Source organism: Mus pahari, chromosome 14 (assembly GCF_900095145.1).
Source record: "Mus pahari chromosome 14, PAHARI_EIJ_v1.1, whole genome shotgun sequence".
Taxonomy (NCBI): Eukaryota; Metazoa; Chordata; class Mammalia; order Rodentia; family Muridae; genus Mus; species Mus pahari.
This window is the reverse complement of record NC_034603.1, coordinates 77,552,168-77,564,821: the sequence shown is the minus strand read 5'-3', so window position 1 is coordinate 77,564,821 and position 12,654 is coordinate 77,552,168. Positions and strand designations below refer to the sequence as shown.

Genomic DNA, 12,654 nt, shown 5'->3' with positions numbered 1-12,654 from the left:
CCAGGCTGGCCTCGAACTCAGAAATCCGCCTGCCTCTGCCTCCCAAGTGCTGGGATTAAAGGCGTGTGCCACCATGCCTGGCTCCACCTTACTTTTATTTCCTTTGTTTCATCCCATTAGGATTAAATGACTCAGGGAGTGTTGTATACAGGCTTACAAAGTACCAACTGGGAAAAGCAATAATTAAAAGGAGAGCATAGTGGTACATCCCTTTAATCTCAGCATCCCCTTAAATCCCTTCTTTAGTAAGGAGGCAGAAGTAGGTAGATCTCTGCAAGTTCAAGGCCAGCCTGGTCTACATAGAGAGATCCTGTCTCAAAAAACAAAACAAACGGGCTGGAGAGATGGCTCAGCGTTTAAGAGCCATCCGAAGGTCGTGAGTTCAAATCCCAGCAACCACATGATGGCTCACAACCATCCATAATGAGATCTGATGCCCTCTTCTGGGATGTCTAAAGACAGGTACAGTGTACTTACATATAATAAATAAATCTTAAAAAGCAAAACAAACAAACAAACAAAAAAAACCCTGCACAGAATAGAAATCATGATAAAGTGAATCTTTTTGATGAACTTCCTTCTTTTGTGGTCTGTTTTCCTTATAAGAGCATTTTACTAATTACTTTTTAAAATAATTCTGTTAATATTACTCTGGATTTAGCAAATTAATTTAACAAATTAGCTTTGTTCTAATCATTTTTTATGGAATAAGCTTGGCGGTTTGTTTGTTTTTTTTTCCCTTTAGGTCATGCATTTAGAAGATTTTAATGAGGGTGCCTTATTTTCTAATTTGACTGAAGGTCCCTATCCTCTAATTATTACTATAATCATGCTAGCTCTTGACAGTGTGTTCTATGTCCTCCTGGCTGCGTATCTTGACCAAGTCATTCCAGGTATGTGGCTAGTTACTGTAAAGATTCTAAAGTAATTTTGCTCATATACTATCAATTTAATTTTCTCCTAGCCAGAGTATTTTACATCACATTGATGGTTCAATTTGCTCTTAAGCTATATATATATATATATATATATACTGTATGTATATATGTGTGTGTATAGGTATAGGTGTACATATACGTGTATATATATGCATATATTCACAATATATAGTATATTGCATATTCACTAACCTCTTGTGAACATGAAGAGACTGTAACAAGAGAGATGATTGTTTTGACAGTCTACCTGCACTTCACAACTCAATTCTTCATTATATTAATCCTTTTAAACTATTTTATTTTGCCCTCTAAGATCTAAAGCAGCCTTATAACTCCAAACACTTTTTATCTTTTTAAAATTTAGCTTTATTTTTAAAGATTAAAAACCAATTACATCATGTTTCTTTTCTCTTTTCTCCAATTCTTTCCATGCTCCCCTCCCCCCCCCCCCCCCCCCCCCCCCCCCCCGCAAACCCTCTGCTCCAAATTCATGGTCTCTTTGTTTTTTTGAGACAGGGTTTCTCTGTGTAGCCCTGGCTGTCTTGAAACTAATTGTATAGACCAGGCAGGCCTTGAACTCAAAGATCTACCTGTCTTTTCCAAATGCTGGGATTAAAGGTGTACACCACCATTGCCTGGTGTTGTCCTTTTTTTGTTGTTGTAATATTTTCTATATTCCAGGCCCGTGTAATATGATAACTACTAGTTAATATGACTTTATTTAATTAATTTATACTATTTTCATTGAGAGAATGTTTGCTGGCCTAACTTGCTATGTAGCTTCTGCTGGCCTTGAATTCTGCTTGCCTCTGCTTCTCAAGTACTTGGATTTAAGGTGTGCTACTATACCCATGTAATGGGACTTATCATTTTAAAATTAAACTAAGGTTACTTACTATGTTTTAAATATGCTTTCAAAATAATTTGTATAACTCAGGTCTTAATGTTTATTTTTAGGGGAATTTGGCTTGAGGAGGTCATCTTTGTACTTTTTAAAGCCATCGTATTGGTCAAAAAACAAAAGAAACTATAAGGAGCTATCAGAGGGCAACATTAATGGCAATATTAGTCTCAACGAAATTGTTGAGCCCGTTTCTTCAGAATTTATAGGAAAAGAAGCTATAAGGTATGTTTAATTTTTAGGCATAGGTAGAACTGCTGATGGAAATTGTGACAGACATTTAAATCTTATGTTACACTATCATAGAAGAGACTGGATGAGAAAATATGCATTGGTGTGCTTACACAAAATGACATCTAGTTTATATCTCCTTTACTAATGTAAGAAGCATTTGATTACTGAACGATGAAGATAATCTGTAAATTACTTGAAACAGTGCTTCACTTCAGTTGTCTCAGCCTGAGCCCGAGTAGGCGATGCCTAAAGTGGAGCCAGGAGCCCATTCCTGTAGTCTTCAGACAATCATGCCCTTCATGTCGCAGTTACTTGGCTCTTTGTTTTAGCAGGAAGGTAGTTTATTATTTTTCCTATTAAATATTTCAGCCATTTTTCCTCTATATTTTGTATGCAAATTTATCCTTATTTTGGACGTGTGATTTCAATATGTCTCTCCAGTTCCCCCATCCAATTTTTCTCCTCAAATTTGAATAACTTTTGCCTTACTCTGTGTATGCAACCCTGTCCTAATAGTGTGGAAAGTGTCTTGTATTGCTAGAGATGTATAGCTAGTTCAAAATTTAAAAGTTAGATCTTAAAACAAGACAGTTTGGATAAAAATATCATATATGCTAATGTGATTATAAAATTTCATATATAATTTTAATATGAATCTGTGTTTTTCAGAATAAGTGGTATTCAGAAAGCCTATAGAAAGAAAACTGAGAACGTGGAGGCTTTGAGAAGTAAGTGGCTGGCCCAGGACTTAGTCCATAGCATCATAGTACAGACGAAGAACCAGTCTGCATCATTGTTGTGAAAGTTAAATTTACCTGTTAAGATTTGCTGTCTTCCCATTAGAGACACTTTATGTGACTAATGTTGATAATAAAACTTATGGCATGGAAGTTATAAAGCCAGAAAGTAGTATCTGTTGACATGAAAATACCTATTAATTTCTGGAAACCTCGGTAAACAAATTATTATCTCTCTGCATACTGGGAGCCTTTGCTTCCTGAACCAACACTCTTCTGAAACTATAAAGTGATGGAATGTGCTGTCAAAAAAAAAAAGAGAGAAAAGAAAAAAGAAAAGAAAAAGAAGAGAAAAAGAAAATACCTAACAATTTGAACCAGTTTATATTATATTCTGGTTCAATTAATATTATATTTTATTATTGTGTACATATATAGGTATTACTTATTTTGTTGTAAGATTCTTTGTGTGTGTGTGTGTGTGAAGTCTGTCTGGAGAATTGGAGTACATTTAGCAATGCATCAGTATCTTCCAGGATCTGTAAAATACACTTACATACTGACATTTTTAATTCGAGAGACTGTATTCTGGGAGGGCCCAGAGCTCAGGGGATAATGCATCTTGTCATCCCTTCATTGGACATTCGAATGTTCTTCTTTTTAAAAAAGTACCTACTTAAGGTTTTTATTTTTAATAATTTAGGTTCATGGCCTTTGTTAGATAAAGGTATTCAAATATTCCATTCCATTGGGAAGCCTGCCTTTTGGTTATGAACAGTATGCTTTGATTAGCATAAACACTTCTTAACTTAAAGTATACCTAATACACGAGTCTCATTATTTCTGGCTACAATGCCATTAATGATAAATGATTCTTCTGTTGTTTACTAAACATTAAAGGCTATCTGTGACCTCCAATGTGAGTTATTCAGCTGGAAGTTGTTGCTAATGCCAAGAAGCAAGAGAAGGTATAAGGGATACCTAGGTTGTAAAGGAAGCAAATGAAGTGACAAGCCTCTGTAGTACCCATACTGCAGCTGAAGTGTGTTCAGAAAGGTGACAATGTAAGCCAGTATAGAAAGTCATTGTGCACCTGCATTCCACCGCCAAGGAATTGAAAATTAAAATAAAAACACCAAAATACCTTGTGTATATCAGACCAAAATGTAGAAGACTTGTATCTTAAAAAGTACAGTTTATTGCTGACAAGAACTAGTCAGGTAGAAATACCATGTTTAAGGGTTGGAAGAATGAGTGTATACATGCGAATTCTATCCATGTTTTGTAGATTCACACTTTGACAAAATTCTATTAGAATTTTTTGTTCATTTTGAAAAATGGATTCTGAAATTATATATACATGCAAATGACATAGAATTGCCAAAACAAATGTGAAAAAACCTAATGTTAAATTGTAATTTAACTATATTATTTTAAGATTTCATGTAAATGCTTTAATAGTTAAGACAGTGCAAGTTTGGCATAAAAGAAATTGAAAAATCAGTGAAATAGAGAAGATAGAAATATTACTTGTATTTTATGAATAATTAAGTTTTCATTAAAGTTTAAAACAAAACAGAGACTATAAGAACATGACCTGTGATCCATTCTGAGCACTGTAGACAGAAACGAGTGGAGATGAGTCATATAGCCAAACTTAAAGTGACATAAACCTCAAATACAAACTTAAAGTGACATAAACCCCAAAGAACGCAAAACAGGACAAATATTGTGAGACTTGATTAAACAAAAGTTTTCTAGGTATGGCTCCAAAAGCGTGAACTTTAACTGATGGAAAATCAAAGTCTCCTGCTTCCTGTACGACCGTGTGGAGCCTTTCTGTACTCGCTTACTGTTAGCTTCTGGTGCCGATTTCTAATTTTGTTCTTTTTGTTCCACTTTATTTAACTTATCTTCAGATACCATGGTGAGATAAATTTCTGTATTAATTTCTTGACAACTCTTAGAAGTCAGTACACAGAAAACCTTCAAATATTTTGTATGTGCCTTAATTTTTAGTGTCATAGCAAATCAATAACTGATTTTTTATATTTCCTGCTATTCATATAACTGACTATGTCCAGACTACTTAATCCGCTTAAACTATGTTGGTAACTTTATACATTGATGTTTGTCTTCCTTAAGATTGCATGGAATTATGAATTACTTTATAGAGCTGAACAGATACATAAAAATTTGAGCCTTATTTTTTTCCATGAACTAGATTTATCATTTGACATATATGAAGGTCAGATTACTGCACTGCTGGGCCACAGTGGAACAGGAAAAAGCACACTGATGAATATTCTGTGTGGTCTATGCCCACCTTCTGATGGTAAGAGTTTTCTCACTTGAGAAAAAAAAATCTCCTATTTTTTTAGTGTTATTAGCTAAGGAGTCACAGTGTGTAGCAATTGTTTGCCCTCTTTACATGTGTACTAGATAATTTAAGTGAGTGATTTGGAATAGCTGTTTATCTGTGAGAAATTTTTTTCCATACTATATACACTTATTTTTAAAATAAAATATTGGTCCATGATTTTTTTAAAGCAAAAATTATAATTTTTAATTTTATTCACTTTTTAAAATTTTATTTTATATACCCATTTCTACCATATATTTAAATGTGTACATATCTTTATTTCTTATTTGCATAGAAGAATAAATCAGTAACTAATTAGAAATTAAATTACCATTGGAAAACCCACAAATATCTCAATATGCAGCCAAAGGAAAGAATGGTGACTACTAACACTGTGTTCGAAAATCAGATTTAAATAGCAGTACCTCAAAGGAATAATCTTGGCCTGGGATTATGTGATAGGTGTAAAGTCTGTGTGGAAGCCCCGTGCTTCTGCAATCACTGAATAGTGTCAGTGAAATCAGTTTTATCATGAAGGGATCGGATTGTAGTGACTCTGCATTTCAACTTTGTAAATGAGACTTAACTTTCAAAATTAGTTTGACTTGTTCTTTATTTTTACTTGAGACGTTCTTGGACATTAGTCATAACCTCTTACACTTTGATTTTTAGAATTCTTCATGCATTACCACACTGACTTAGTTCTTCTTAAGTAAAGCCGATTATCATTCAAATCTGATACCTGAGTTATCAGTTGATTCGGCTGAGATAAGACAGCGGGAATTCAAGGCACTATGATGTTCAAGATCAACCATACAACCAGCTTGTACATGACTAATGGAGCCCGCTCAGTGTCTCATAGTACTGGATGTGTAAGAAATTGTGGTTGAAACATAAGCACTGTTAGTGTAGTGATATATATGTTTTATGTTAAGCTTGTAGGTTACTATTGCTCTTCCTACTGTATAATATGCCTTGGAAAAAAGGAAAATGAGGTTGAAATATAATTGAAAATACACAACCAGTACTGTCAAAGTGAGAATGTATCTTCCAAATTTATATTAATTCTGGCTTTGCGTAAGCATTGTAACAAAATGAGTAACTTGGTAGGTACATCAGAACATGCATTTTTAACACTCTATGTCTCTAATGTAAATTTAAATATTTTGCTTTTAGGGTTTGCTTCTATATATGGACACAGAGTCTCTGAAATAGATGAAATGTTTGAAGCAAGAAAAATGATTGGCATATGTCCACAGTCAGATATAAACTTTGATGTTCTGACAGTAGAAGAAAATTTATCAATTTTGGCTTCAATCAAAGGAATACCAGCCAACAATATAATTCAAGAAGTATGCTATTTATATATAAACCATCACTGTATTTCCTACACATTAATATGCTTTATAATAACTATACAGTAAATATGCTTGAAAATCTAAACATAAAGCCCCTCTAGGTCAGTAAAGAGAAAACAGGAAGAACTGGGTGGGTTTAGAGTGCATACATTAGTGCCTGTGAACAATCCTCTTTCCCTCCCTCCCTCCCCTCCCCACCCTCCCTCCCTTTCTTTTGCTCTGCCCTCACCCCTTGCTGCTCTCTGAGCCTCAGCACACACAGAGCCTTCATCCTCATCCATCAAGGCACAAAATCAAAGCAGACTTTTCCCTAAGAACCTTGTTACTTATTCCTTTCAAAATTATATATAATTTTGGAAAAATTAAGCACATCCTCACTTAACATTTTAAAGTTGATATTAAAAAAAAATTAAAATTATACTGCTTAAATGATGCTTAAAATAGTACTTCAGAACTTAAAATATGTAAAAACTAATTTTGATGACTATGAAAATGATATGATTGTTGGTAGAAACTTGTTCACACTTCACTTTTACAGGTGCAGAAAGTGTTACTGGATTTGGACATGCAAGCCATCAAAGATAATCAAGCGAAAAAATTAAGCGGTGGCCAAAAACGGAAGCTGTCTTTAGGAATTGCAGTTCTTGGGAATCCAAAGGTAAATACAGGGTTAATTTCATTGATGAGATCACTTTAAATAGTATTAGATTAGAGATGTGGCTTAGTGGTTAAGAGTACGGGCTTTTTGGGCCGCTCTTCCAGGGGGCCTGTGTTCAATTCCCAGCACTAGCCTAGCAGCTTAAAGCTGTTTCTAGCTCCAGTTCTGGGGGATCTGATCCATGGCCTGTGGTTCACCAGGGACACATGCAATACATAGACATATATACATGCATAATACTCATATATGTACAATACTCATATGCATAAAACATAAGAAATTTTAAAAAGTTAGAACAAGACAAAAATTGAAGGGTTAATTGAGTTAGTCACTGTTTGGTGCAGTGATTTTACACGTGTTTCTTTTATGCTGTTCTCTGGCCTGTAGAAACAGAAGCAACCTCACCTTACACACTATTCAAAACCGCTCACGTGTATGCTTACCGCAGAGAGCCTACGGAAACCACTGCCTTGCTATGTTCCCCCTTTCTGCTGCAACGTGTGGTCAGGATGGATTTGACCTTTTATTAATTGGATTTCCTGCTAGCACCCTTTTATGCTTTTTAAGTTAAAAAAACAAGTTGAAGCCAGATAAAGAGGCACAGCCCTATAATCCAGTACTCCAGAAGCCGAGTCAGGAAGATCATGAGTTCAAGGCCAGTCTAGGCTGCATAGTGAGAGTCTGTCTTAATAAAACGTGCCTTCAGAAAGTCTCAAAGAATCAATTCCTCTACTTACAGATTTAATCACATACAGCAATAGATGTAATATTTTTGCCATTTTTTGTCTGATTGTCATACCAGTGTCTTATATATAAATAACCAAGGAAAAGTTTTATTCACAATTTTAAACATTTATACAAACCTTAAGAGAGATTTTTTTTGGGTGAAAATATTAACTTGAAATAGAGAAAATTCCCAGGATCCATGTACATTTTCAGTATTTTGGTTTTCTTGCCCTTTTTTATCCCCTTTGACTCAGATACTCCTGCTAGATGAGCCTACAGCAGGGATGGACCCCTGCTCACGCCACATTGTTTGGAATCTTCTCAAGTATAGAAAGGCTAACAAAGTGACCGTGTTTAGTACTCACTTCATGGATGAGGCTGACATTCTTGCCGGTGAGCTGTTTGCTTTACTATAAAAGATAAGGGAGATAAACATGGAAATGCTAAAGCCTGAGGAACAGAGAAAGAACTATTTGATGGTATATAGTCTAAACAAAAAGTTTTAAAAATTAAAAATTATATATTTCTGTGTTCAGTGTCTTCCAGATCATTCTGTTTCAGTGATTTCTCAAAATAACTCACACAAGATTTCCCATACTCATTATATACTAATTTATTATCACAAAAGGCTATGAAGCAAAATTAGCAAAGGGCTAAATCACGTGAGGCAGAAGTCTGGAGGAAGCCAGGCATGTGCTTTTCAGAGGCCTTTAATTTCCCATGATTTACTTGTAAGCAAATGCAAAATGAACTGTGGTCTGCTAGTTTATTAGAGGTTCAAGTGTCCATAGTTCTTGTGTGTCCTGGTTCATAGAGCTGTTCTTCCTAACACAGTACAACTCCAGAAGGAAAGGAAAGCAAGCATTCAGCATCAACTGTGTTTGTGGTTTTGTGTGCAGTGTTTAGACAGTAAGTTTTCCATGTCTGTTTTGACACTAATAGGAACCTTCCCACATGCAGATTCCCAGTCAAGAGCTAGCTTTGTAAGCATTCATTCTAAGGTAGCTCTCAGTGGCCTGTTAGCCATTTTCTGTGCAATGTTGTGTATGTGTATGTTAAAATTATATATGTTGGGCTTGGTTTTTAACACCCAGGACAAAAGTCCGAGAGTTTGAAATACTATAACTTATTTTTCTAGCTGATTGTGTAGTATTAAATGGATAAATCACCTATCTCTTTAGTAGTACCTGTATCAAAAAGAATTTAATGAACTAACATTTTTATTTTTGTTATTACGTTCCCCCCCCCTTCTTTTGTACATTTGGTTAAAGGAATCATGAAAAGTCCTGTATTATAGGTTCCTTTAGTAAGAGACTGAGCTCTTTGGAGTATGTACTCTGGAGTCAGGCTGCCCGAGGACAGCTCTTGGCTTTGTTGTGGTAACAGCTATGTGAAACATGTTTAAGTAATGTGTGTTTGTCTTCTCCCAGTATTCTCATTAGAAAAAATAAGTGATGATATTCTAGTGTCTTCCTTATAAGGTTATCATGACGATTAATGATGTAATACTTGTATGTATGCTATTATTAACTTAGACATTGAAATGTGACTTCCACTTTGTAGACAGGAAAGCTGTCATTTCACAAGGAATGCTGAAGTGTGTTGGGTCTTCAATTTTCCTAAAAAGTAAATGGGGAATCGGCTACCGCCTGAGGTAACGCTTGTTCTTCTGTGACCTTATTCTGTTTGTATTTACGCTTAGCCTACTGTTACTGTTTGCAAGGCTTGCTATATTGTGCCCTAGCCATGTTTAGTGATATAGTTTAGAACATTCAGAATTTATTATTTATTGACTAATCATAAAATTATGAATTTTGGCTTTTCCTAGCATGTATATAGACAGATACTGTGCCACAGAGTCGCTGTCGTCGCTGGTTAGGCAGCACATACCCGCAGCCTCCCTGCTGCAGCAGAATGACCAGCAGCTCGTGTATAGCCTGCCTTTCAAAGACATGGACAAATTTGCAGGTAGTTCTTTTTTTTTTTTTTTTAGTTTCTTGGTTGAGTAGAGCTTTTGTTTTGGTTTTTCTCTGCCTTTTTTTGATTATTTCTCTATGTAATAGTCCCAGCTGGTCAGAGCTTGTTTTTCTGCTTCAACTTGTCTTCGAACCTGAAGTACTGCATACTAATATGTATGATTTTTGCTTTTTTTTTTAAAAATAAATAGTATACAACTATCATTTGCTAATTTAAATACTTAATGGAAACAAAGAGAAATATGTTTATATTTATGTTCTTAAGAAAACAAGAAAATTAGGGTGGGTTTGGTGGTGCCTGTCTATAATCATGGCAACTGCGTGGAGGGCAGACCGGGGGGAGGGGACACAGGCACAGCCAGAAGCCGGCTAGAGGTATGTGGCCAGTGAAGTCTGCATAGTCAATTCCAGGCCTGCACAGCCAGGTGTAGAGTGGGAGCCCTGGTTCAAAGCCGGCAGAATTGTTTGTAGGTCTCTTGAGGATGAGCTGTGTGTGTGTGTGTGTGTGTGTGTGTGTGTATTTTCTTTTTCTTTTTGTAGTTGTTTAGTGTATATGAGTGTAGGTGTTCATATGCTTTCAAATAATTTCTAATTTCAGAATAAATTATAAAGTAATTATTTTAATTTAGAATTAGTATTTAAGTGCTATAAAATATTTATTAATTTTAGTTGAAAACATGTTAAAATTCTAATGAATATTTTCCAAAAATCAAAATTTCCTTGGCATTCTGTGCAACTTAAAATGTTAAAAGTATCCTGACACCAAAATCTTTGAGTACCATTATGCTGGCTAAGTAAATTAAGTCCGTCTGTTCTTTCTTTCTTTCTTTCTTTCTTTCTTTCTTTCTTTCTTTCTTTCTTTCTTTCTTTCTTTCTTTCTTTCTTTCGTGTGTGTATTTGTTGTTGTTGTTTTGGAGATAGGATTTTAGAATCCAGCCCGAGCCCTCTGGCTGTCTTGGAGCTCACTGTGTGGTGCTGCATTAGTCTTAATTTCCTAGCAGTTTCCTAGCACAGGTGCCTGTGGCGGCTTCTCAGCATCAGATTCCTAGGAGCTGGATTAGAGGAGGTTGTGAGTCACCCCAGCCTGGGGACAGAGAAGGACACTCATGCTCTTAACTGCTTTGCTCTCTCTCTTTCATCTGTCCCACTTATGAGAGCTCTATATCATTCGACCTCTTTCTCATCTGTCCCACTTATGAGAGCTCTATATCATTCGACCTCTTTCTCATCTGTCCCACTTATGAGAGCTCTATATCATTCGACCTCTTTCTCATCTGTCCCATTTATGAGAGCTCTATATCATTTGACCTCTTTCTCCTTTCTTTTAGGCTTGTTTTCTGCTCTAGACATTCATTCAAACCTGGGTGTTATTTCTTATGGTGTTTCCATGACAACATTGGAAGATGTATTCTTAAAGCTAGAAGTTGAAGCAGAAATTGACCAAGCAGGTAAAAACAGAACTAAAAAGATCAGTCAATGAACTGGGCAATGCATATAATTATATAAGTAAATGAATTAATTATGTAAGCACATGAAGTCTGTGTTGCTTTGTAGAGCCAAGGGCAGAAGTAAATAAGTAATTGAAATATTGCTAATGGTGATAAGAGATTATGGAGGAAATGACCCGATATTCTTGGAAGGTCTTGTGGTTAGGGAGGGCTTTATTGAGATGCTTGAAACAAGATGTGAATCCCCAGAAAAATTCACATATGCAAACAAACATCTTAGGGCAAAATGTACTGGATAAAGAAAGTTTCCACTCCTCAGGTGTTGTGAAATTAATTAGATGTCTTTGAGGGACAAAAAGCAGGCCACCATGGTGGGAACCATGAAGGAAATATTAGAGAGTGTTGCTATCAGAGAGTAGCCAGAGGGCTGGGTCAGGTTTTGCCTTTGAGCATCTGGGAAGAGCTTTCTTTAATTTTGAGTGCAGTGTCAAAGGGTTTAAAGCAAAAGAATAATTCGGTAATTCTTGTATGTGTTTTTACTGAACACACTCTTGTTTGGGAAGGTAGTTCCATGATAGAGTACTTACTTCTCTGGCATCTGCAAGACTTTGGGTTCATGTCTAACACTGAAAAGCATTTCTAATTATTGGATGATAGCTGTAGTGTGAAGGAAGAGCAGCAGATCAGTCAGGAAACTTGTGTATAAAATTGGGCTTGAATAGGGTGGCGGGAAAATATGCACAGGGTGGATTTGTATTGTGCTGATCTCAGCAATAATGGTTTGCTGAGGCTTCTTAGGGAGGGATCAAGAGTCATTCTCAAGTTGTTGGTTGAGGACTACATGTAGTTGCCTCTTCCTGAGAGTGGAGGAGTAGCTTACAGAAAGGTAGGTCGCATGTTTGCCTTCATGATCTAAGGTGCATCAGAAACCACATGAGGTGTAAGGGCTCAAGCTGGAAATCTTGAAGCCACAAAGATGCTGTTCTGTAGACTGGGAAGAGCCCTTGGATGGGGAGAACAGTCAGGGGGAGGGGCACCCTGATGGGAGCAGCTGGGAGAAAAGAAGGGCCGGCATTGTGAGTTTTTCTTCACACAAGAACAGAGAAGCAAAATTTTAGAAAAAGCTGTCTTTGGTGCAAGAGAAAGTGGACTCTTGATTGTCAGATACACAGAGTAAAGTAAGGGAAGAAATCATTTGGAAACAGGATGGTGAGCAGCTTTATAGTGAGTAAGGAAACAGGATGGTGAGCAGCCTCATAGTGAGTAAGGAAACAGGATGGTGAGCAGCTCCATAGTGAGTAAGGAAACAGGATGGT

The 12,654-nt window shown here is 36.1% G+C and overlaps 1 protein-coding gene across 3 annotated transcripts in view; it reads left to right on the top strand.

Moving 5' to 3' along the window:
- Abca5 (ATP binding cassette subfamily A member 5) overlaps window positions 1-12,654 on the top strand; it is a 67,591-nt gene that overhangs the window by 24,802 nt on the left and 30,135 nt on the right. For all 3 annotated transcript variants that reach the window (XM_021211625.1, XM_029546171.1, XM_029546170.1), the window contains exons 9-18: window positions 746-893; window positions 1,896-2,064; window positions 2,743-2,801; window positions 5,035-5,145; window positions 6,349-6,524; window positions 7,069-7,188; window positions 8,169-8,307; window positions 9,478-9,568; window positions 9,743-9,882; window positions 11,219-11,338. In XM_021211625.1, the coding sequence (XP_021067284.1) occupies window positions 746-893; window positions 1,896-2,064; window positions 2,743-2,801; window positions 5,035-5,145; window positions 6,349-6,524; window positions 7,069-7,188; window positions 8,169-8,307; window positions 9,478-9,568; window positions 9,743-9,882; window positions 11,219-11,338 (1,273 nt within the window). The remainder of the gene's footprint in view (window positions 1-745; window positions 894-1,895; window positions 2,065-2,742; window positions 2,802-5,034; window positions 5,146-6,348; window positions 6,525-7,068; window positions 7,189-8,168; window positions 8,308-9,477; window positions 9,569-9,742; window positions 9,883-11,218; window positions 11,339-12,654) is intronic.